Consider the following 26,606-nt stretch of genomic DNA (forward strand, 5'->3'; position numbering starts at 1 on the left):
GAGAAGGATTAAACATGTAACTCAAGTTTACCACCATGAATTTAAATGATTCGCATGAAAGTTTGAGGAGATAATGTTATCTATATATGGAGGCTGATAAGTGTGCAGACATATTAAACCCATAGTTAGGAATATTCTCATTGGTGCTACTAGTCAAACCTATTTATCACTCTATGACATTCACTGAATTGCGATGTTGCCCTTGGCTTAGTGAATACATAAAACAGATAAACAACAAGAATACGCAAGTTAATGCTTCTTAAGCACTGTATCACATTTTAGCTCATCGTATATCTCATGTTTTAGTCTTAATTACAGAAAGGGTCATCTCCATGCAAATGATTCCAACTCTGTGACAAAAGTAGCAATACATGTTGTACTGCCGGAATAAATTCACTTTAAATTAGACAAACACATCCAGCTGTGTTTAACTGGACCTCATCAGGCATGTAGGCACAGCTTCAATTGCCTAAAGAGAATAGCTACTGGGCTCTGGTTTCAGGCAGGGGGAAAAGAGGGGTCTCCAGGATGCACCAGAATACAATATTTTCTGGGTGTTCTAGAGGGGTGCACCAAGGACTGAATCAGCTTGGGGTTTATTTTCAATATATTTATTAACTAACAGCACAGATCACATTGGAGATCAAAGAATAATATAATAAAAGAAAACATAAGGTAGAACGTTTTGTCAGCTTCGACACCCATCAACAGCGAAGAACAAATTCTTACACATCAATGAGCACTGTTCATCACGTTTTATGCAGACAAGGACCAGTTTCCCTCATCCATAGGTTTAGATACTATATTCACAGTAGACATTCAAGATAATGGTTCTCAGTATAAAAAATAGATGGATGCTCCATTGTACGGAACATTTTATTAAAAGTTATTTCTTTTTAACCTGTGGCTACACAAAATAACTTGACAATATCTTCACTCAAACCCTTTTCTTTCCTAACATTCTACTGATCTGAGCTGCGCTCTGGACAGGTCAGTGAAACCACTTGAAATAAAGTAATACCCAGGCTCAAGTTAGGGACATTTCCTCATGCCTGGGACCCATTCCCTCTGTTGAGTCAATTCTTTTGGTGAAATGCCTCCTGATGCAGTGTGCGGGAGGGCTGGGCGGTTGGCAGTTTATACAACATTGGTTGGAGGCTTTGGACTGGGCCTGCACGTCTATGCAGGGGGTCGGCGCCCTGGGTAGCTTCATTGAAGCAAAACGCACTGGCATCAGTTTCACACCCAGGGTGATGGCTGCCCACAAATCAGATCACCCTTTTTTAAAACACCAGCAGACCCACCAGCCATCATCTCAGCTTCGGGACTCCTCCATTTCTTTTTTTACAATAGTTTTTTATTTACATTTGTTTGGGAATTGCAGTGAGCACACTACAAGGCACATCCCATATTCATACATCACAATTCGACCTGTCAAGTAAGGAGTACAGTATATAGCACTATAACTCGGGCAGTCCACCAGGCACACTGGGGGACAATCATATATTTAAACACTGACAGTTCCGGGGCATAACAACAATACTGAGCTATCCCTTGTCCGATGCCTGGCACATGTGGGTGCCTCAGTTTTCAGGTTCCAGTCGATAAAATTCTGTCCACCTCCCCCAGACTTCCCCAAATTTGTTGGGATAGCCTTTACTTGCATATTCCACTTTTTCATGCTCCCATAAATACATAAATTACTGCAAACCATTTCTCCTATCTTAGCAGTGCAGGGGACATCCACGGTTGTGCAATGTCCCACTAGGCCATGCAAGCAAAATGGTAATATTCTCCAGTAAGGCCTATGTCTCCAGAGACATCCAATAACAAATTGTGGATTGTGAAGGATTTCACTTTCTAAAACATCACTCGGCTCCTTTAATATTTGACACCAATAAGTTTGAATCCCGGGCATGACCAGATTATGCATTCTTGAATCCCAGACAGATGGGTGCCTGGGATTTCCTGATTGTGTGCTGTCTTCTGACCCTGTCTAGACACACTGTGCAATACCTAAAATTGGATGACGGAATCAAACTATGATGGCTATTTCCAGTGGGTGCACCAGGGCAGCTTCCCAGTCTATATCTACTAGGCTCCCTCATCTTGTTCCCACCGCTGTCGCAAGTTTTTAGGCTTGCCAGTGATAGTGTATATAATTGTCCTATACATAGAGGAGTCTGCCCCTTTACGTAGTGGGCCCTTCAAGACATTGCTTTCAAGTGGCACACAGCCATGTTGGGCCTCTGCATGTAGGGCATGTTTGAGCTGGAGGTACTTATATTATTGTGTGTGTAAGAGCTTATGCTCCAACTGTGATTCTTCAAAGGGCTTCATGGTCCCATCCTGTATGATGTCTCCCACTCTGGAAATGCCGCTCAGGTCCTCACGGGCGCATCTCTGTAGTTTGACGCCTCTTTCAATGGTGTTCCCTCCCATATGGCCGTCCAGCGTGATTTTGGCCCTTCATCCTTTAGGAGTCATTGCTCTATCCCATGCTGCCAGGGGAGCTTGAGCAGGGGTGAGGAGATTCTTTTTACATATGACTGCACTTTTGGCTCACTGGGAAATCAATTGATACATAAAAATGAGCAGGATAATTTATTGATGAGAAGGATCACAGCCAGAGTGTTTTCTGTTGTGCTGTATGCCCCACTGATATCCAAAGTGCCCCTCTAATCCCATACTCCTTTATTCTTGCATCATCTAGATTCTAGAGCTTGACAACCACTATATGGAACTCTGGCTTTCCATTTGTGGCTCTCTTTAAAGTGTAATGAATTTAGATAGGAGAAGCACACCTTTTTCACCTTATTTCTTAATTTTTAAGTTTTTAGAAAGATTCTTTTGTCTATGCGTGCACCAGTGGTGGCACGTTTGCCCTCACGTGCCCACTTGAACCAACCTATCTCGAGTGAAATTACACCCGACCACTGTGCACTGTTGCAAGATTTTTTAAACCATCTCAAAATCAAATTCTCAATGATGTCAACATGGCTTTTTCAATTCAGTACATTTAGCCTGAACTTACATGTTTTTAAACATTGCAATTCTTTTAGAACTCAAACATAAAACATTGAAGAATACAGCGTATGTAACATAATATAACAACATGGCATTATACAATGACAATATGCTTATGAGAAGCCCGATGCATTTCGAGCTTTGTATAGAGAAAATAGTGAGTTCATGTGACGTTTTTTCATTGTGCAGGTCGTTTTTATTTTAGAGGCACAAGGAAAGGGTAAGATTTAATTAGATTTCACAGGGTGAGGAGGTGGTGGAGCACGACATTAAGCTCGTTTTTTCACTGGATTTGTTAGGTTTAACTCAATAAGTGGTCCCAAAATGTAACGCTGTGTTTTTTACATTCATGTAGATTTCATGCCCCGGAGGAAGAGCCCCACAAGGCTCGAAATGCATCGGGCTTCTCATAAGCATATTGTCATTGTATAATGCCATGTTGTTATATTATGTTACATACGCTGTATTCTTCAATGTTTTATGTTTGAGTTCTAAAAGAATTGCAATGTTTAAAAACATGTAAGTTCAGGCTAAATGTACTGAATTGAAAAAGCCATGTTGACATCATTGAGAATTTGATTTTGAGATGGTTTAAAAAATCTTGCAACAGTGCACAGTGGTCGGGTGTAATTTCACTCGAGATAGGTCTCTTTAAAGTGTACAATGTCTTCTGCTGCTTTATATTCCTTAGGAGTTTTTTTCTAAAATGGCAAAGACTTGTTCATTTGTTAGTATCTTTATGTTTGGCACAATAACTGCTTCTGTTAAGATAACAATATTACCAACAAAGTAGTTTCCAGAAAGGTTCACCCGTACCTCGTTCTCAGAGATTCTCTTGCCGAAGAATGTCTCCTCAGCAGAAGTTATGAGTATAACTTAAGAAACAGCACAGAAAGGGCAAGAGGAAAACTGCCTCTGGCTTTTTATTAAAGGTGGACATGTACATTTGGTTTACGCATACGGACTGCTAGCTCGAACCTCTATTAAGGCCAAATGCACACCACCATGGTGGGATAAAAGGGAAACAGCTGGAGCTCTTGATAATGGTTAGAACTCTGGAACGCTCAGGCAGCAGTCTTTACCAGCAATTCTGTACCTCTACTGCTCCACTGTTTTCAGTGATGTCCCAACATGTAAACGCTTCGTCATTAGATGCACTGATCAAGACTACACTTTAAATGGCTAAAACAGATCACTCTAGATCGATAAATTAACAGGTCTCGGCTATGGAATAACAAGGAAGCATCTTTCGGTGACCGGCTGAATCTTTTGATAAACAACTCTGAATAAAGTAATTACCAGCTTTGTTTATTCAGCGGCCAAACAGCTGACTGAGAAAAATGTTCAAATAAATGTTACTAGAATTGGGACAGCTCAAAGATTGCCAGTGGTTTTAGAAAGGCTTAATTTGGCAATCAACATTATTTTAGGATTCTCCTATGGTACTTATGCTTACATTATGTGTGTGCTTCTTTTATATGATGTGCTATCTTGTTCAACTGTCTGCGATTCCTTGGATTCATGAACTAACTTCTGACTATTCTGGTTTGGGAAGAGGGCAATGCTTTTGATATTTTGTTGCTTAAAACAGCATAAAGAAAAAACAGAGGGCATACAAAACATGCCACAGCTGTGAAAACTGTGAGAACAATAAATACTTACCACATACTCATCCTCATAGCCTTCTTCTTCAGCCTCGCCAGTATTTGGGTCGCAGTCCTTCACAGTGAACTTCATCATACAGCTGAACGTACAGGCCACTGAGGGAAGTCATGGAAAAAAGAGCAGGTCCAATAAGCAGGGTATTCTTATTTGAACTAAACAGCAATTAGGTACTTTAATCTTCTACAAACAAAAACACAAAGTCCTTTTCAACAAATTAAGCAAAGTTCTGAAGCCTGCGCTTCTCTTAGGCTGACACTGTTGCATCCTTATACAAACCACAACAAATGTAAACACTGTTGCTTAGGACACCTTAAATTAGAAGATAAAGTAGATTGGAATATTTAAAAAGTCAGTTTTCCTCTTTGTTTCTCATCACTTGTCTTTCTGCAAGCTAACAAACGACTGCTTAGCAGATGGCAAAGAGCACCGTACCTAAAATGTCTATCCAAATTAGAGGCATTCCAGCCTTTTCCCTCATGCCGCTTAACCACTGTGCCTTTAAAGTTATTCTCACCTGCAGTTAAATGGATTTGATACCAATGGCCGCAGAGGACATTGAAATTTCATTCGTCTTCATGCTTGCACAGGTTCCAACGTGCATTGTAGTTGGCTTCCGGTTATCCCTCAGCCACAGCAGTGCACATTCCAGCCATAAAGATGTTACACCAGCAAGTCACCTATGAGCGCCTCCCATGGTAACTGTAGGGAGCTGGGTTCTTGTTGCAGTACACCTCCCCCCACACACACACACACAGGCACACACGCACACACTTTTTGCCTTGTATTTGATGCAACTTTGACTGAAGTGTTCTGGGTTCCTTCTAACCTGGTCCCCAGTACCAGTGTCCTTTCCCTAAAAATGTTCAATTGTTTCCCCACATTGGTAATACAATTGTTTCCCCCAATTGGTAATACCTTTAACACACTTTGCAAGTTCCCAGTAAATAGTACCACTGGTATCTAGGGCCTGAGGTACTAAAGAGGTTCCCTAAGGGCAGCAGCACAAATTCTGCCACCCTACGGGACCCCTCATCAAGCACATGCAAGTCTGCCATCGCAGGCTGCGTGTCTTGGTGCAGACAATTGTGAAAACTGAACATGTCACACATCCCTGTGTGCCCTGGCCCTTAACACTGCATGTGATATTTGTAAGTCACCCCTGCAGCATGCCTGGGGGAGGCGTAACAAGGAATAATATCTCTAGTTCTCCTCGTTTCGGTCCTCTTTCTGCCGAATACAGCACACACAGAAAGGGGAATATGCCTCCAAGGATTGGTTTTGTGCAGGAAGGTGCCCCTTCCTGCACCAAAAAAATCCTGCATGTATCACAGGCACCCGTACACCATTATGCAAGGGTGCCAGAGTTGGTGCTAGGCTGCCAAAAAGGCTCCAGTGCAAGGGAAAGGACAGGAATGCTCCATATGGAATTATATATGGCACATTCCTGCCCATTCCCTGTCGTGCAGTCGAAAGCTCATAAACGCGCCCGTATGTTTTTCCCTTTCAATTCCAATAGTTCTTGGAATGTTGGTACCTGTGGGTATCTGCAGTATTTGGGCCCGCAGCTGAATGGTGCTCATGGAATCCTACCTAACCCAGATGTTTCTTAAAACAATACACCAGCGGTAATCCAGGTTGGTGTAGCATGTGTAGATCCCTGTATTATTATTCACAGTTTTTATTTTTTTGACCCAGAATGTCCTGCAAATCTCAAAGTGAAAAAAGTTACACCTCTACAGTGATTTGTTTTAACAACTCTGCCTCTTTCAAAAAAGCTGGGAAGAAAGCAAACTTAGTACAGAAACATTTTGTTTATGTAATTCATATCTATAAAAAAACACATGCTTTCTTTCACAGCACCTGCCCCCTATTTTTAAAAAGAAATAAAACATTTACCACATTTTGGCTATTATTCTAGCTCTGTGAAGGAACTCCCAAATCCCCAGTACCTTTTGAATCCCCAACAGTGAGGGAAGAAAGGACACAAATTTGCCCTGAATATCTTTTAAGAAAAAGGTTAAGAAAGTTAAAGGGCTAATGACCTCAAATAACAAAAAGTTGGCTACGCACGGATGTCGGTCTTGACATCCCCGCATTTATGTGGTTAAAATTCTGAGGATTGTCATTCTGCCAGGAATCAATGTCCCTCTGACACAATTAGGGTTGGATAATGCCCATATATGCAGTGCCTCAATTTTAGCTGAGAGCACCACCAACAAAGATTGCTGCTAGAATTGCAAACCCACAACAATCATGCATTACAGTAACAAAAGGGTATCTATTTCCACACAGTTTCCGCTGCTTACCTGCTGCTGGATCTTCTTCAGGCAAGGAGACCAATGTGTAGCATGTACCAGTGTGATTATAAGACAGATTTTTAGCAGGTACGCAGCACACAACCTCATAACCTTCTGTGGGTTCCATCTGAACTGTGACGTTCTCCAAAATTTGATCGTTTAAGGTGTTGGTGCAATCAAACTACAGTGGGAAGAAAGCAGACAAACAATCATTTTGGGCCAATCCAATATTATTTCCTCATGTGAAACAAAGCCTTGCATTCATGATTGGTGCACAGCAGTTGGCTTTTAAATGGTGTTCATCTGCCATTTACAATACGCCTTCCTACTCTTCTCTCAGATTTTACAATCTATAGAATGACTGGTTCGGCACTCCGCAAAAATTATTATATCTGCTGAGTGTTTTCAAAGTTATTAGGGCCAAGAGAACCCAATAACAAGAAAAGCGGTGGCATGTGTCTCACGGTAAGTTAAACACGCAACAGACTCAGAACTTTTGCTGCATTAAGCAAAGTGCTTGGGGATTTATTTGCATTACTTCCAATATAGTGACAACTGCTCAACGCATGCGCTACACCAAGCTCTTACAAAAATGCATATCACTAACAGAGGTCTAAACAGAAAAGTCTCATAACTGTGTTTTGAATTCAACTTATATCGCAATATATGTTTTAAATCTATGCATTTATTTTATTTGAAAATATATTTACTAGGTTGCTCTTTTGAAAGCTGTAATGCCAGCTATAATAAAGTTAAGTGTTGACTTGACTGTCAGTTCTACAGATGTACAGTTTGACTGAAAAAATGCTTCTAAGCACAGTAATTCGTTCAATGCAGCAGAGATCTAGCGTGAGTGAAGCCACAATTTCACTGACTGCAGTTGCTCCTGTGAAGACACAGCATTACATTTTTGTTGCTGCTGAAACTGCAATATGCCATTTTGTAAGAAGTGTGCCTTGAAGGGCGAGTTTGCTTCTTCCTTAATATCTATATGGCCAGAGGCCTGCTCTAAAGTGCTCCGCCATACCACAGATTGTGTCATGCATTTTAAACTCAAGAAGGTAGCAAGACTTTCATCTTCACTTCAATTGCAAAAACCTTGCAGATGATAATTTATTAAGAGCAAGACAACTTTTGGTAGGATGCGTATAAACAAATAACTATATTAAATGTTGGCCATTTACACTAAGATGATAGTTCAGAGAAACTTAGCCCATCTCGTTGGAACCTATACCAAACCATACACGATGAATGTCAGGGCAGGTAGGATTCAAAGGTGGGATCTCCAGTTTAAAGGCAAATCTCTGCTTTGTGCACATATACTGGCCTCAACACAGCCCCTGGTTATTCTGGCATACAGTCCAAGCTAATGGTTCCAGATTAAACCCCACCCTCACCTGAAACACCATGTGGTCCGTAAACATGTGCTTCGTGCAGCGAACAACATATTCGGTCTCGGATTCTGTGAGGGCAACAGGTTCTGGGGACGACTTGAACAAAAGACCCAGGTCCTTAAATTCTGGAACAGCAGAAAGTTGCTCTGAAATGAAAGCAGACAGATAGCAGTACAGTTAGTAAGATGAAAATGCACCAGAGATGGGGGCACAATTAAGAATAGCCTATGACCAGTATCTTTTTTAATCCTGTTTTCCAAATTTTGCCAATAGGAGACACATCCGGAGGAAGATACATGATTAAGAAATAGAAACAAAATCTAATGGCATATAAGAACTGCCAGGCCCATTTTATCTGCGAGTTTCGCTGTCTATTTCTAACAGGACTATTTGATCTCACATGAGCTGGGATTGATTTCTAGAAGGTTTATGGCCAAGACATGAATGGAAAATTGTGGACATTAATGCAATTTAAATTGCCTGGTTGGAGATCCTCCACAAATCATGATTTTGTTTCCATTCTACAAAGAAGTATATTTTCCACTGAACCAATGTAATACATGCACTTTGTTCTGGTGAAACAAATGAATCATTAATTCGGCAAAATAGCTGCAAACAGTATACATGCCACCCATTAGGTCCACTTCAACCAGGATTCGCTAAAGCAATTGACATATATGGAGATTTACCAGTGGTCAAGAATTCTCAAAAAGAACAGTCACTTAATCTGCCTCTTGAGGAGCACCATCAACAAAAAAACTACTTTTACTTATTTTTACACTAGTATCTTATTTTATATGCATTTTAACTTTCTAGAGCAGAGGTTATTAACCTTTTCACTTCTGTAGACCTCCTCCCACTTAATTACTGGACCCTGGGGACCCACCCTCACAAATAACTGGAATCCAGGACCCCCCCCCCCCCCACCCCGAGTCATTACTGGAAGTTGGGGACATAATGTTAACACATAATGAAATATTTCCTATATAATTCACAAATATAAAGAAAATCTAAATATTTATGGAAAGGTTGGAGCTCTTCTAAATTCAATTGAGGCCACCCATCGTCCATACTATATTCTGTTTGATACACTTCCACTGCTCCCATTAATCAATTGGAGAATACCATCTTAATTTTAGCCTCGGCTTTTGAATTCGTTCACATTTACAGAACGTTTTAAAATTTTCAATTTTCAATTTTGCTTCTTCATTTATACACAATTAATTAGTTAATATTATTTTATTCGTAAACAGCTGTGGCCCCCCCGAGTAGGCTTCGTGGACCCACAGGGGACCCCGGACCACAGGTTTAATACTACTATTCCAGAGGATACAAGTCTGAACTATCAATTCAGCTAACGAGTGAACCAACAAATTACTATGGTAAGGCAGCACACCAATTGTTTCAAAAGGCCTGAAGTCTGACTGTTTTATTGTAGAGTCACACAGTAATGCAAGATTTTATAAGCTTTCTGATGATGCATACATTTACCTCAGGCCTGCGGGAAACAATGAGCAAGCAGAAACAGGTAAACTCTGTTTATTCATACATAAAATAATGGATGAATGTGAACATAATGTATTTATGTGTTTAACACAGTTTTATCTTAGGTATGCTGTCAATATTAAGAAAAGGCATAGCTGCAGACACATTTCATGGGGCACGATAGAATGGAAACTAAGTTGTTTTGATCTTCTCCCTACTGAAGGACACTCATGTTAAGATGCTGGTGTCATCAGGGTTCTTTACTTTAATGAGCCTAATCAGACTGCACTATGTTTACCATCTGTTGCCTTTATAATCCGTTATCATAATACTGCTGTCAGGAGAATTACAAGGTACATTGTGCCATCACCATACTGTACCAAACACATGCTACATTACACCATAAAGGTAGCCTGCTAAGCAGTCTGTAGTAGTTTCTCCAAAAACTTTAAAAAACCATACTAAAAACTTACTTAAGAGCAATTTATAGTTTCATTTATACAATTGTAACACTAATCCGAAAGAAGTGTTTATGCCATCATTAACAATGGTAAAATTAACATGGCATGGAAAAAATACAAGAAAGGGATCCTATTAAACAATGCGCTTACCTTGAAATATTTCTTGGCGGCTTGCTACCACTTTCTCTGGCTGCCTTACTGTTGCAGCAGGAACATTTTCTGTAGAAGCAGGAAAACAATACAGCAAATATAAAATATATACGTGTGGTAGAACCCACTATAAATGGACTGCAGTTTTACATAAAACATAAGATGTATTGGAACTTATATGAAATCACCCAGGGAATAAGGCGCTTATTATGAATTCCGGCTAGGGAGCAGGAATAGCAAAGGGCCAGAATCACCACATCGAAATCCAGTGATTAGAAGTTAGTTCCCAAGGCTTTGTTCGCCCTACGTGTGGCAGGGTATGCTCAGACGTGAGTCCCTTGCTCACTTGGCCACTGGATTCAAGATAGCCTGGCTGATGAGGATTATGAATCCGAAACCGGTCCCAGGATGCTTGTTTCCGGTCCATGGAAGGCATGGCTTGGCAGTTCGGGCTGTACTGCTCCCATGAGGCACAGGGTGAGACTGATTTGCATATAGCCATGTTTGAAATGGGGTGGCTGAGTGGGCTAAAGAATGGTGATGGATTAAACCCAGATCAGTTGACTGGGGGTGAGTGTTTGATTTGCTCAAACGCTCCGTCCATCATCCCCTTTTGTATCGCTTTGTTCGCCCTAAGTGTGGCAGGGTATGCTCAGACGTGAGTCCCTTGCTCACTTGGCCACTGTATTCAAGATAGCCTGGCTGATGAGGATTATGAATCCGAAACCGGTCCCAGGATGCTTGTTTCCGGTCCATGGAAGACATGGCTTGGCAGTTCGGGCTGTACTGTTCCCATGAGGCACAGGGTCAGACTGATTTGCATATAGCCATGTTTGAAATGGGGTAGCTGAGTGGGCTAAAGAATGGTGATGGATTAAACCCAGATCAGTTGACTGGGGGTGAGTGTTTGATTTGCTCAAACGCTCCGTCCATCATCCCCTTTTGTATCGCTTAGTATCTGTGAAAGCCAGTCAACAAGAGGTGAAGGATCATCACCTGAAGCCTGCACATCTTGTGGGGAAAGCTGTGCGCCTGCCTGTGGCTTGGCCTGTTGACCAAGGGGAGGGAGTGCCTGATGTACAGGAAGAGACTGCCTCAGTAGCAGAAGCCCAGGCATTGTGTGCAGAGTGTAGGGAAGTCCAGAAGAATCAGAATGAACTGGGGGAAGAGTAACATGTTAGTCTGAAGATTCTACCAGGCTCCCAATGAGCTTCCAGAACAAGCCAAGAGAGCTGCACAACACCAGTACATGCCAGCAAGCACAATTGCAATATGCTTGTCATTTGCCAGAGGCCAGAGAACTGGTTCTGAATCAGCTGCAAATTGAGCCTGGTGAACACCCCTGTGGATTCCTATTGGTAAGGATCTTAAGGGTTCTGTTGGACGTGCGAGGCCCCATCAAAAGAGGAACAGGTGCTGCTTTAAAAATGTTTCCCATTTGGAATATATCAGGGGAAGAAGGCAGTGGTCATACGGACCCCAGACAATCGAACAAGATTCACAAAGGGGGCCATGTTCCACTGGGCCATCGCCCCCTTTCCAAATCAGTTACCACCCCAAAGTAAGAGGTGGTAACCTTTCAATGGTGTGGACCACAATTCAGGTTTCAAACCAAGGATACATACCTCTGTGACTCGCAAAGAGGAGGGCAAGGCCTCTTTCGTGTCCAGTTCCCGTTTGTGATTTGGAAAGTGTTGCAAAATCCCTTTTATGGGCCAGAAAGACTTTTCCGATTTGTAAAAGGGCATTTGAACATTGTGAAAAGGTGTTTTACAGTCGCAAAACTAGAGTCACATGTTTTGAAACTGCTAAATAATGTTAGTACATGAGGCCCACAGTTCTAAATCCCAGTTTGTGTAAAACCCATATGTTTTAGACAGGCAGCTGTGTTACATTTATTACCATCTCATTTTGCAGCTAAAATGTGTTTTGCCTCTTCATGACATGTGTTACATACCTGCTCTGTGTTCCGTCACGGGAGCTGTGGCTAATGGGACAGATTTGAGGTCAAAAGGCTTCTCAGAGGGATCCAGGGTGTACTGCTGCAGTGCCCTCTCCAGGCCGGGGATTGAAATTGTCAAACCTGAGGTAGTGAAATAATTCATCTGTATCTTGAAGACATGGTATTGCAAAAAAATGTTGCTTCAATTTAACACATCTAATACAAAGATTATGTTCACCCCCTGCTCTAAGAAATTTCAGAGATGCAGAATAGGTAATGAATCGAGGAAGGCAGTCTTCTAAATCATGTCTTCAAAAGTCTTAACCTTGTGCATATAAGAATGCGGACCTTTGTCATCAGAATGCATACTGGAAACGAAAATCTCAGCCGGCAAATCTTTCAACTTCTGGCGGAAACTTAAGGTATTATTTAAAGTCTGGCAGATAGGATACTCCGTCAATACGTGAGGGATATCTTGACCACCGTATTACAAGTGCCATAGCCTATAATTCACTTGATACACAGTGGGCACGACATCCATATTTGTAAGTGCCTATCCATATGCCAAACTCAAAATAAGGCCCAAAATAGAGAGCTGGATCCACTGGCTGAATTTCCTACTCAATCCTACTTTTGTAAAAGATGAAATTGAGCCAGTGAATTCTATTCTGTATTTAGAGTTTCCTCCAGAAACTGGAGGATTTCCCGTTAACAACTAACTATAAATAAGGCCCACAGTATAAGAAAATAGCAATAATCTTTTGGAAAACCAGATATTTTGTGCCAGACACTGTATGTAGCACTATGCATTGAAAACTAAGTGATCTAGCAATGTAATGTAAATCCAATTGTTTAAAATTTGAATTTATAGGCACTCACTTGGGCACATACTAGCATACAAAAAAATCATGCTGAGAAATACCGGACAGAAAAACACAACCTTTTGTTACTTTTTACTTTGAATAAGCAACATCTAAAAACTTTAAAGTGTAAGACGTTACCATTCAGGATGTAACCAGCATTTAGGACCTTCTGCTTCTGCTCCAAGACGCTTAAGTAGAACGTTGCACGGTCTCGGACTTCGTTGTCATCATCCATCACACACCTAGAAGCAGAGGTCAAACATCAGCATTCAGTATCATCAGAATGTTTATTGACCATGTAATATTGTTAGCATGCCCAGCACCCTCAACAGATAAAATATCTATAGTGTCAACACGCTGTAAGAGGAACCTTAACGCAGTGCTGCTGAGGTACAGTGTTTTTGCATCACCTAAAAACACATTTTTTTTGTTGTTGCATAGTTATATAGCGCAAATTCGACCCAAAGGTATTGGAGCGCTTTACATGAGCACCGCATTTACATTACACATTCAGGCACGGGGAGATTAAGTGATTTGCCCAGAATCACAGGATGTGGACGCGACCCCGAAGCTCAAACCCTGGCTTCCAGCACCAAAGTCGGCAGTCTAGCTGACGGACAACATCCCCTACCCGATTCCTCCTACTAGTTCGCACAGAATTTGGTAGAGGTTCGTTCACAAGCTACAATGTTATGCTTATCTATTTTACCCCAATGCTGTTATGCCAGGCACTAAGGATTCTTTGAACTGGGATTGACTTTTGAATGACAGCTAATCAACATCCGTAACGAGTCTATCTATGCTATAATATCTAATCCATGCATATTGGCGAAGTAGAGGTGTGGCGTAATCTGACAAAATATTGAGCCAACGTGAATTCAAACTACGGAAAATCTGTGGCACATGCTTAAATAAGAAATTTAACACTCATTATTTCATAACTATGTCACACACATCACAGACTATCACAAACTGAAATGTCTGCAGTTACAAATGCTATGTGGACATATACACTATCCTGGTTTCTAATACAACACTTCCATAACACTCACCGCCTCAACAACACCAGGACGCTGGGTAACATGTCCTCGTTTTGTGCTCCAAACTTGGCCAATGCACTCACAGCCCCTAAAAGGAACAACAAATCCAAGATCAGTTTAGGAGTGAAAAGTGCACAGATGCATTTCATTGGTCTCAGAATTGCACAATCTAAAAAATATATACATTTGGACAAGAAACACAAGAACACTATGAGCTCCATCCTCTAGAAGACAGGCTTGATTATGTTCCAAGGACAGCTATATGCCTTCTCGAATAACATCCCTTGCAATCTGAATTCTACTGGTATGAGAACTCATATAGCCAAAAGTAGTTATGCACTTTAAAATAATGAATGAAAGAGCTGACCAATTCCAGTGGAGTATCCTAAAACACGTACAAACTTCTACACAGAATAAACTATCATACTTTTAATGAGCACAGATGTATGCTCAGAAAAAAGTGATGGAGTAGGTCCGAAGGATTACAGTGAGAAGTGACACCATGGTGTAGGAACAAAGGAATGTTCATTCAAGGTATTTCTGATAAGCTCAATATTTTGCCCATGCATGGGTTGTAGGAAGCGGTCTCTTTACAAAGGGTACCTCTTTTTGGTCCACTATATAAGGAGTCCAGGCAAACCCCAAAGGAAATAAAAAGAGGCATAAATGACACCCCAAATGCACACACAGCAGTGAGACACACACTCAATAAAGAAATCCAGCCTTCTAATGTGCTGGCTGACTGGTCCAGTCCAACCTGCCACCACATCGGAGTTTCTGACCAACCTAGTAGGTGAGAGTCCTGCTCTCAGTGGACAGAAACAAAGCCTGCACTTGGGAGAGGTGTTAGCACTTCCTCTCCCAGGAAGGCTGGCAAATCTTAGGCTTCAAAGCCCTCTGTCACCATTGATATGTGACCCAAGGCTTCCCCACACAGGGGGAATGCCATCCCCTGCCTTAGACCATCCGGCACCAGGACAGGCAGGAAAATTAGCTGTACAGGAGGCGTGTTGCCCTGCAAGGCTGTACACCTCTAGGGTGAACAGCCCCTTCTCACTAAGAAGCTCCTGAATACACCGCTCCCACAGTGAACCGAATCACAGATTAATCAAAAGGCCCTGATGAGAGTTTGGGAACCCTGGTGGCCCCAACTCGAAACGCGTCGGCTTATCAACAGGAACACACTAGTATATTAAATATACACTAGGACTTTGTGAACAGTTTCTTAACGTTCCTGGGCATTTGACGTTGTCTGATGATAAATCATTAAGTTAAAAACTGTTTAGTTAAAAAACAATGATGGAAATGTGAAATGTTGTTGTCACGTTGTTGTTAGGATGTGTTTTGTTCACTTCATGAATATCAATTTCTTTTCAATTCCTTTTTGTATGAAATGTGTATATATATGTAGTTAGTTAGTTAGACATGTCAGTGTATTTGTCTATCTGTGCATGAACACGTATGAAATTCTTTTAAAAAAAATAAAAAGTAAATGGTATAAATCAAGGTATCGGATCGACCTAAATTAATTAATGGTGTGATCTATTTCTGAATAACCATGGCTTACTAAAAAAGAGGGGTGCAGGCATTGTTTTGCTGCGTTTATTTATGAATGGTCCAGCCCGCCCTTATCCCGCCAGGACCTAACTCCTTTTGGTTTCAAAACACACCAGTGAAGCAGGCAGCTCTCAGATTGTACCTTATACTAATATACCTTCTGGGACTATATACATTCACACTGGGAACCCTTCTATGAGGGTAGCAGGCATGGCCACAGTCTAGCTATTTCAATTTCTATGAGACAACTTTTGAGATGAGGGGAGGTGGATTTCATATCAGCTAACTGTATAAAAATATCAACTTGAGCCTCTACTACACTGTCCTGTTGTGTTTACTGTGTCACCATTATTGGACCAACTTGAATTCCAGATCCACTTGCAAGGTCTACTCAGTTCCATTTAATGGAGCAGATGTACAAAGGAAAGTAACAACCTCCTTTACGTCAGGAGCTATGCAGTATGCAATTTATTCCTATTTATAAAGAAGCAATGCAGAGGTGCCTGTCACAATGCAGAGGATTTGGAGCTTTGTCAGGGCTACCAGAAACAAAAACAAAGGTCAACATTTATGACTGTTTCTTGAAGCCTACGGCTGGCAGATGTAAGCAGGTGAGCCTTTGATCGCTGAGGATTATGAGTCCAAGCAGGTCTCAGCGCTTTAGCGGGAATTCACAAAAATGTGAAATAAGTGAATAAATCTACATATTGAGACAATCATACAGAAGATCCCATGACAGACCAGATCATTTGGCTGCAGCAGATATTCCTTATAAACTGCCCACTCTAAAGGACAAAAAGTTTAAAAAAAAACTATCATGCCAGTCTGCCAGTCAGTGGCATATGTGACCAAATGTACACAGTATTGCTTTAGATTTCTGATGGAATAGGATCAATATGATCAAAGTTTTTTCTGAATTAATCTATTATATATTATGACATTGCCGAGAAGACTCACCTGCCCTGACTTCCTCATTCTCCAAAATCACCCTGTTGTAGATAAAGCGAATGTATTTCGAAGGGCTGACAGTTCGTGGTCCTTCTTGACCCAACAAATGGAGGATGCGAGTAGCCAAGACGGTGAACTCGCAGTCTTCTATAAACTCGCACAGGTGAGACAGACCCGTCTCTTTGCTCTCAGGATTTTCCTCAATGATGCTAATGATGCAGTCCACGATTGCCCGCTTGTACTCAAAACCACCCTGTGAAAAATAAATATAGGAGGTTAATAACAGAAGTGTCACTGAGCTGGGTAACAAACCTCTATAGTGGAGCATCTTACAATAAGGATTGGTAATATTGCACCATGTGAAGGTGAGCTTTACTAAATAAACATTATGTTATTTGCATTTTAATCTGAAGGATGAGTATGAAACATTAAATAAAGGCATGTTTTAAGTTATTTACAGAGTTTGAGGTCTGCCGTGAGAGACATAAAAGTCCACTTATCACACAGGCAACACATGCAATTACAAATGCATGAAGTTTGCCGCATTAACGATTCTCTGGGTTACATCTTAAAGTAGTATTGTTTTGCACGCATGCAGCAAAGGGACTGAACTTGAGAAGCTGCACAATGAACTTGCCCCTGTCAAACATTTGTCTATTAATACAGCAAAGGTGAAGGAAATGTTTATGCAAGGGAAGCATGTGTGCGCGGTGGGGCTGGGGCTGACATCCTCTGGGATACCTAAGTACTTAAGCCACAAGATAAGTTGGATGCCTCCACACAATCACTGCTATATTCAGATATGCCTTTGGCTCTCTACTCTCCATGAACTGACTGCCAACTTAGGACTTTTAGAAAGTCCAGGAGTGGAACTTGTCAACCCCCATACATATATGACATATGTGACTCACCCGCCCCTTTTTCCACGACTCTGTAGCCAGACGGGCAGGAGAGTGCCGTCTCACGCAAGGCCAGATCATGCTGCCCGCTGTCTCCCCCCTCTTAGCCCCCACTCAAACAGTGCCCCATATTTGCTCCGATCATCCCCTGCTGCTCAGATTGTTGTTGTTTGTTTTGGATTATATACTTTATTGGTCATTATTGTCAAATAAGCACAAACTGTTGGCAAATTCACACGGAATGTAATGTAATATGTTTCCCCTACCATTCACAGGAGTTGAAATCGATTTCTGAGTCTTCAGTGCATTATTCCTTACAAATGTTCCTTAGGGATGCCTTATACTTTAAATGTATCAGGCTGTGCTTTTTGCCATTGTGCGTGCTGATGTGACCAATATGCCGGTTACGTTATACCACTGCCTTGACCACTGATCCACTGCCATGATGTTAAAATGCCAATAAAGAAATATATATTGTTTTAAATTATTCCAATTTGCTAAATCAAGCTGGACTCTGGCCGGGGAGTAACATCAACATTCATTTTGCGCATAATACTTTCAATTGCAGTGTTGCTATTTGGTAGTGGTGTGAATAACTGATGTTATTAATATAGAACTCAGTGGTACACATTTTATCAACCTCATAAGGATTATAGGACTAATATAAGCCCTGCCGAGACACGGATGTAGAATTAGAGAGGAGTAGGCACAATACACTCATCCGCTTTAGCAGCATGCATCTAATTCAAATAATTATCTTAACAAGTGCACTACTGAAGATACAATGAGGTTAAAGACATGGCAAGCTGAAGACAGCGTATAATAAGAACCTAAGACAAACAATACTTGGACCACTTGGTGCACAAACCATATCTTTCAGCATCCCTACCTCTTCTCGGAGCATGGTAAAGAGGAAGTTCATCATAACAGAATGCTTGCGTGGATACTTCTGACATAATGCGCTAATTGCTTGCACCACCACAACCTAAACAGCAGAAAGAAGTAAGAAGGTTAAAGAAAAACGGTGAGTAGAAATATCTTAATACTTTATTACCTATATTTCGGGATTTGGCTCCCTTATTTCTGCCCACATTGCATTGAAGCAGATTACAAATCATAATTTCCACGCCGATTGTAGTGCTTTCACTTTAAGATCCAATGATTTCCTGTATTATATCCTCAACATTTCTGATTTGAAATCTCTAAAAGCATCAATGAACACAGTGCAGGTGAGACCATCTTAGTGATGCACACTTCACATTACTGACTAATTCAGCCACATTCCCTAACTCTTCATTCTAATACCCAAAGACTTTAATTTCAAAGAGTGTTCTCGATCCTATCCGATTCTAGTGCTCTCCAATCACCCCCCATTATGATCTCAATCAGTCACTTCCAACATACCATCAAAAGTTGGCCTCTGTCCTTTTATCTGCTTTGCGGTCTAACTTCCTATCACTAGGCGCCAGTCTGACACCTCGTTCAGCAGTTTTAATGACTTTTTCATATCCAGCTCTTCCAAATACTGAAACATTTAGAAATACCCTTGTTCTAGCACCTAGTTACCAGCCAGGAAGACACTTAAGACCCACATATTCTGCTGAATTTTGTTTTCTGACTCCTAGTTCTCAGTTCTAGAGCCATGACCTCGAGGCAAAAGCTTATGCTTCATATGTCTATATTCACCGCCACTTTATACAAGACTGTGAATTTAACAATTCAGTTTGTAGGTACCCTGTCTCAACTCCTACTTCGACCTCACAATACATTTAAGGAAATCACAGATCTGCTTTATACTACACGGCATCAAATAAATATAGTGTTTTCTACATGATAGAGCGGATAAATGTTACAATAATTTTTGCCCAACAGATTAAGCTGCAATATAAAGTGCTACATTCAAATCTTGCCTTACAATAAGAATTCCATTCAAAAAGAACACATTCACTGATAAAGTATTTGCAATTCCCCAGACCTTAAATTCATCAGATATTTCAGACATGAAGGAGGAGATCTGCTTCATGAGACGATCAATGCTGCTCTCGCTGCCCGTTTTCAGAAGCGTGGTGATGGCAAGTGTGGCAATGCTACGGTTGGAATCTGTCACCAGGTTCTCCAGGTCCAAGTTGCAAGCAGTGACTGCAGATGGATGCCTCATTGCCACCTATGAATTAAAGGCATACGGAGGATACGTGGTTGAGAAAGGCCACAGATACTGAATAGCATATCAAAACGAAAAATACTTCTACACCCCTCAGCATAAAGAATTAACTGCAAGCCCATTGCACTAACAACACATTAATATGTTATATTTAAAAATAATGATACATGATTTGTTAATGTATTTTCTATGTTTTTAAACAATACCATGAACATTTGCCCAAGTTACACCAGGAAGTATCTATTACCATTGTTTAGCATTGATGTAGTGCTCAATATGCCATTAGCTTGGGATTGCAGCACCTGTAGGTAGTCCAGAGTTTGTCCTTTGAAAACGTTCCATTGCAGCCCAGATTCTGATCTGGTTTTGTGGCGAGTCAGCCAGTACATTTTTGAGGGATGAAGCCAAAGAGCTCTGTCAAATGTTCTCACAAATATGAGTGCCCATTGTTCAAAATCATATAATCTATCTGTCTGTCTGTCTCTATGATAAGGAGCTGGTGGATGCAAATGCTGCTGGAGACCACATCAGCAGGTTAATTACATTTTATTCTTGTGAATACATGAAAGCATTTGTAGCAATAAATTTGCCATTGTTGTGATACTGCAGTGTTTGTCCTAGCTATTGTCGACTATAAAAAGAGACAAAGGTTAAATAAGTAAAAATTCATACCTTGTTTAATGTGCGAACTGCTGCATAGCGGAGAGCAGCTTTAGGGGAACTGCAGAACAACTGCAAAACTACAGAAACAAATATAGGTTAAATATACGTATTTATTTCCAGCTGCATACTTCTTTAAATCTCAAAATAGTAGTTTGACTGAACTAGTAAAAACCAAGTCAGTTGTGAGCAATTAACATTATAAAACAAAGTTAAGCACCTTCTGCGGCCAAACTGATATTAATTCCCATTTCTTTATGATAAGGAATGTCCCACGACTGCTCTACCTATGCATACTTTCACGCTGTGCACACGGTAATTTCTAAACACTATATGCAGTGTATGGTAAAGTATACAATTATTGTTTCAGAGCTCTGAACAAAACAATCCTGCTACACTTGACTGAATGTCAACTTACCCCCACGAATGTGTTAATGATACAACAGTTGTGCACTGGGGTCTGACTAGCTGTTGTGGACAATAGAGAGTCTCATGTTAATAAATGCAGCTAAGTTAACAAGAGTGGATGATCATTTTCACCAAAACTCCACTGCTGTAAGAACAATTACATTTTGTAACCTGCTTGATCGCTCAGTTGTATCTCACTCTCAGTAATGCTAGAAGAGAACTCTATTAATTTGCATACATGTACGCAAAGATACCCCAGGTCTATGCTGCATTCTTTTTCTTTTGAGGATGAGGTCTGTATCCTTGGGCATTTGACGTAATACTGCCCACAAAAGTTTAAAGCCATTTGTACAAAATCTGTCCCACACCACTAACTTGCGTCATACAAAATGTTATACAGTGAAAAAATGTTTGCACCACATAACTGCCAACTAGGTGAATTGTCTTAACATTTTGCCACCTTCTCTAGTTGTGGTGTGCCCTTACTTCATATACTGAAAGATTTGGCGTACAACAAATACTTCAAGGTGAATGGGGACTAGTGGGACATACTGTTGCGGTTAGTAGACCATGTTGGGGTTTGGCTATAAGGGGACTGCGAAAATATCACACAAATAAGCAGTAGTTTACAGCACTTTCTCAGTATGTTTCAGCTTAAACTTGAATTCCAACAAGAACAGGACTTAAGGAAATTTCAGACTAGGCAAGATTAAAAGATAAGCTGTGGGTAAAATCACTATGCTTTTTCAGGGTTTGCTTTCTTTCAATTGTGGACATAATGGTTTGCAATAAGCCTCATCATAAAAAAAAGAGATCACTCCCTAGAATGGAATCGTTCTTTTCTTTGGAAGTGCTCTAATTAAGATTACAAGAACCTTGATATGACCAATACAGAGAGAGAAAGAATCTACAGCTCTCCGAAATAAACATGCTCCGAGAGATGACTGCACGATCAAGTGTAAAAGTCACAGTCTGGCTTTGCTACAGATTTGTGATGATCTTACCAGATACAGCAGGTGCGAGTTCTTTAGCTGTACAGTTGGGCTGGTTGACAATGGCTGAAGCTGCCTCATACACCACCATCTCATGTTTGCTCCGTAAACAGCTCTCAATGAAGTCGAACAGAGGACTATCACGACTAGAAGACAGAATGGATGGAAAACAAGGAGAGATTTTATTTACGATGACCCATTCAGACTTAGCCATTGATAACACACGGTTTGTTCTGAGCAGCCTAAAATGCTAATACTTATTCTATGCGCTCAAAAGCTATTTTTAAGTATGTTTCTAAGCTGAAAGATCAACAATACATCTTAGAACGAATGCCTTACCTATCAGACACAAAAAATACATTGGATAATAATTGGAATATTTAATATTACACCAGTGCAACCTATAGTACTTATAGTCTCACTAGATATGCTGACTCCCCCTATACCGGTGAAATAAACATACTAATGTGATAGATTTAATTTAGACCAGATTATTCGGAATTTAATCTAAGACAATGAGCTAGTCCCTCTTGTGCCAAGCATCAAGACTATGGAATCACCTTGTGGATGAACACAGTTTATACCCTAGCTTGTTACCTTTATAGGAAGGCAAAGATGCATGTAAAAAGATGGTACTTTAAATGTCACGATTTGCCTGTGTCCCTTCATCACCCTTCTCTCGTACATGTGCTGTTTCAGTCTTTTGTGAAGACCTTGTTTTGGGCCCTTGTTAAAAATGGTCCGCACAATAGAAATATCTTTCATATATTAAATAAATAAAATAGTTCAAGAGGGGAAATATCGCTCAATCAGTGCAATTATCTGAAATTTCCATAACCTAACATTCGGTTTCGCTCAAGTATGCCACGGACTTGTAGTAGGAACATGCTTTGTAACCATCTACAGCACTTCCTTCATGTGTGAGGACATATACTTCGGTTTACAGGTGTAGCACATACTAGTATACAATGTAATCACACTTTTCTAAACATAGATGATGCACATCACTCTAAAGCCTGCATAAATGACATGCACACAGACCACATACATTTCCCATGAGTACAACTTTTATGAGGCCTCAGCGCCCCCCAGAAGAATTCCACCAACCCTTTCCTACCTTCCCAAAATTTCTCATGTAGATCTAAATCCATCCTCGCCACATCATCAATCTCTGCAAAGATTTTCCTAGAGTACTAAGGGCATTAGGATCTCTAAGTAAGCCTATAGCATTCAATCCTTTCTAAGTCACCTTTTCAACAACATCCCATTCACAAAACCAGCCTCATTCTCATTCAGAACTTGATATCAAGCACCTAGTTATTTTTAACGGCAAGATGTTGTAAGCGTCTCATAAAAGGACTTGTAGAGAGGCAAAAATCTAAGTTGTTTCTAGGAGAAAAATAACGGCTGTTGTCATTCAAAGAAAAATGTAATCCTTTCAACTGCAAGGGCTGTTCTGGCTGCTGTTAAGTTCTGACCATATAATTTCTCTTCAGGAGGGATTTTTAAGGGGACAGGGCTGGGGCAAGGGGGTCTCTTTAGTCCTCACCATTGCATGCTTTGGTTGGGTAGAGCAAGAGGTGAATGGTAATGTTGCTGTATGGGCACAGTTAAATAATTTAAAGTGTGTGTGGTGCTGGTGTGCCAGGTTATTGTCTTCAGCCCAGTGGGTGAAAGAAAAGAGCGGCTACAGCATATGTCTGATGTGTAGTATAAAGAAGAGAAGGACCAGAAATGGCACCTCTGTCCCAGACATTTCAAATCCTCAGACATTCTAACCTGTTTCATGCAGACTTCATAATATGGGAAGGGAAAATGCTTCATCCGCCAAGTAGAAACTGAAGTCACAGGCACACAAGCAGCCTCTGTTGGGTTAGAACTGTCTGATTCTCAGCCGATGCCTGTCACGGGAGCCATTTTTGGCAGCTATATTTGGAATTTGGTCGTCACTAGTACCAGAGTCAAGTATAACTAACACCTTCATCACAGATGGACTAAAACCATCAGCAAAAACCCTGGTGCTGCCATGGACTTTAGTGGAGATACGGACACTGATGTAAAGTAAGTAAAATGGATATTGTAACCTTTATGAAGGTTTCAATTAGTTTAAAAGTTGTTCTGAGGAGCAATCCAATTAGCAATCATTTTCAAAATAATGCTCTTTTTCTTCGCTGTCTTATGAGAGGTGCATAAGGCACATCAGCTACAGGGCTAAGATCTTTTGCATCTGTAGACAGTACTGTTACACTGCCACCTAACAGTGAAGTGGTCAATTTCGGAGTAAATTCTAGATTCAGTCCACTGTTGGTTGATAACTGAAGATGAAATCTGTGTGAAGGAATATCCTTTAGAATGTACAACTTAAGCTAGATTTATTGCACAATGCTTTCGATAACAATTTCAGTGCTTAAAAGTGGCTAGAAAATGACACGTGTATGCTATATAAAAGTCCACAATGAATAAATAAATGTTTTACGCCGGTGCTATAGAGAAGACCTACCTTCCATCTTCTTCCAGCTGCTTGCTGGCAACCCGGATCATCAAACAATAGGCAAATGGAGACTTTAGTCCATGACGAGTAAATTTGCTGATCATCTTGTTCACAGCCAGACGGTCATTCTTACGCACATGGTACAGCAAGCCAAGGGCATGATACTTCAATTAATAAATAAAGAAAACAACAACAAAAATCAAAAACATGTTAAGCACCAGTGACTTATAACCAAATGAGCACTAATGACATAGCACACAGTCAACACCTCGATGTTATGAGAAAACTTGGAAAGATACAAAATGCAATTAAGAAATTAGTCAACTATAAACTATGTTTGGACCTTGACTTATAGCTTTAATGTGAAGGATTGTTGAACTGAGCTTGTCTAACAGGTATAAAAACTGACATTCAGTTGCTAACAAATCTCATAGGTCAGGCTACCTTTTCACACTGGACTCTGGTGTAGTATTTAGAATACATCTATGTTACAGAAACAGATGATGATCACATAGTTCTTATGTGGACACAATTAAGACTTTTACTTTTTGTTTCTTGTGAGGTGAGAAATCAAGAAAGGATGCCACAGTTCATTATCATCCCCACTTAGATCCTAAATACGAGTTTTATGTGACTCGGTTCAAATACATGGACACTTGTAATAATTTCTTCTGAAGAGTCAAGTTCAACTTTGTGCTTAATAACCAAAAATATCTTGCATAGCTATCATCAAAAACAATGAAAAGCAATGAATACTTTCTGATCTCACTGAATATTGGCCTGTAGCCATAAAGAACAGCGACACCTGGTAAATTAGCTCTTATGTTTTAATTCAAATGTAAGCCTAACACTTTAGGATAGTTTGCATAAATTTGAATCCAATTTTCAAACCCAGTTACACTAGTGAATGTTGAATATAGCTAGACAGCTGTTCATGGAGCCACATCTAGATGAAACAAAGAACATCGACTACAAACACACTGAAATGCAACAGTATTCCAACAGTATATCCAAAACATTCTTCTTGAGAGACCTCCTTACCTGGACCATCATGTTTTCACTTGACCCCGCTTCCTGGGCCTCGTTCACCCAACGCTTAACCACATCAAAGCTAGTTTTCAGTAGGTGCTGTAGGACACAAAACAAGGCATTACCATTGCTGCACCGGCTCAAACTTCACAGGTAAAATACTGCAGTAAGACTGTTTGGAGAGAATTGGGAAAATCATCAGTTCAAATAGAAAATACATCATAAATCTAATGTATTACATGAGAAGCATTGACAAACTTCATATGTTGGGAAGAACTAGCCTATTCACACACAGCAACTCTGCAGACTACCATGACATAATTACATCAATATTTGTTGGTACTATAACAAAAGAGGTGCAAATGTGCAAACACTTCGGGGTAAGCAGTGCAGGCAGTGGAGATTAGGTAAATTCATAAAATCACAAACACAGATCATAATCTTAGCAGCTGGGCCCTCTTCTTTTCTGATAGATTTTGTTAGATTTTTGTACTTGGGAGTTACATTATTATGCTTCACAAGTGTAACATTCTAATATCTGTAACTAAGCACTGTACCCGCATATGCTCTTTATCAATATTTTTACAGCAGCGTTTGTCAAAAAATACCAGTATTACAATTTATGCAGGATTACAGTGACACAATCCTGTGCATTTTTTTTGAAAAGATGAATACTACAACGAGTAGGATTAATGAGAGCTGGAGCTTTTTTCACAAACATCTTATATCATTTGTGTTTTACATCAAATCCTGTGGGTCAATAGCGTGGCACATTAACATTTTGTTTTTTATTTAACTTTTTTACAAAAATATTTGTGCGTATTGTGGCTTGGACAACTATTACATTTCTAGCGGTCATGTGGTTCCGAATTCTGTGGTTTGACGGACAAATGTATTTAAATTGCTGACAATATTTTCCTGCATATCTGCCATCAATTGCTCGCATAAGCTCTTCTCATATTCTCCACGTAATACAGAACTTTCACACCTGGCTCATTTTAGCACTAGGGTGTGCCATTTGGTTATACTTGGAGCAAGGTGAGATTTGTGTGAAATGGGTATGACCCACTTTACTATCAATAAGGACAGGTCGAAGATCATATTCCCTACTTTATCCACATATGAACGAGGAAATAT

At 40.4% G+C, this 26,606-nt stretch overlaps 1 protein-coding gene across 3 annotated transcripts in view; it reads right to left on the bottom strand.

The window, feature by feature from the left end:
• COPG1 (coat protein complex I subunit gamma 1) overlaps nucleotides 1-26,606 on the bottom strand; it is a 136,449-nt gene that overhangs the window by 11,088 nt on the left and 98,755 nt on the right. For all 3 annotated transcript variants that reach the window (XM_078661777.1, XM_078661775.1, XM_078661776.1), the window contains 14 exons: nucleotides 25,482-25,568; nucleotides 24,450-24,604; nucleotides 21,962-22,095; nucleotides 20,562-20,629; nucleotides 19,704-19,892; nucleotides 18,618-18,713; nucleotides 16,839-17,082; nucleotides 14,337-14,412; nucleotides 13,423-13,526; nucleotides 12,437-12,562; nucleotides 10,480-10,548; nucleotides 8,387-8,529; nucleotides 6,999-7,170; nucleotides 4,690-4,787 (listed from right to left, as the gene is read on the bottom strand). In XM_078661777.1, the coding sequence (XP_078517903.1) occupies nucleotides 4,690-4,787; nucleotides 6,999-7,170; nucleotides 8,387-8,529; nucleotides 10,480-10,548; nucleotides 12,437-12,562; nucleotides 13,423-13,526; nucleotides 14,337-14,412; nucleotides 16,839-17,082; nucleotides 18,618-18,713; nucleotides 19,704-19,892; nucleotides 20,562-20,629; nucleotides 21,962-22,095; nucleotides 24,450-24,604; nucleotides 25,482-25,568 (1,761 nt within the window). The remainder of the gene's footprint in view (nucleotides 1-4,689; nucleotides 4,788-6,998; nucleotides 7,171-8,386; nucleotides 8,530-10,479; nucleotides 10,549-12,436; nucleotides 12,563-13,422; nucleotides 13,527-14,336; nucleotides 14,413-16,838; nucleotides 17,083-18,617; nucleotides 18,714-19,703; nucleotides 19,893-20,561; nucleotides 20,630-21,961; nucleotides 22,096-24,449; nucleotides 24,605-25,481; nucleotides 25,569-26,606) is intronic.

This window comes from Lissotriton helveticus, chromosome 9, assembly GCF_964261635.1.
Source record: "Lissotriton helveticus chromosome 9, aLisHel1.1, whole genome shotgun sequence".
Classification (NCBI taxonomy): Eukaryota; Metazoa; Chordata; class Amphibia; order Caudata; family Salamandridae; genus Lissotriton; species Lissotriton helveticus.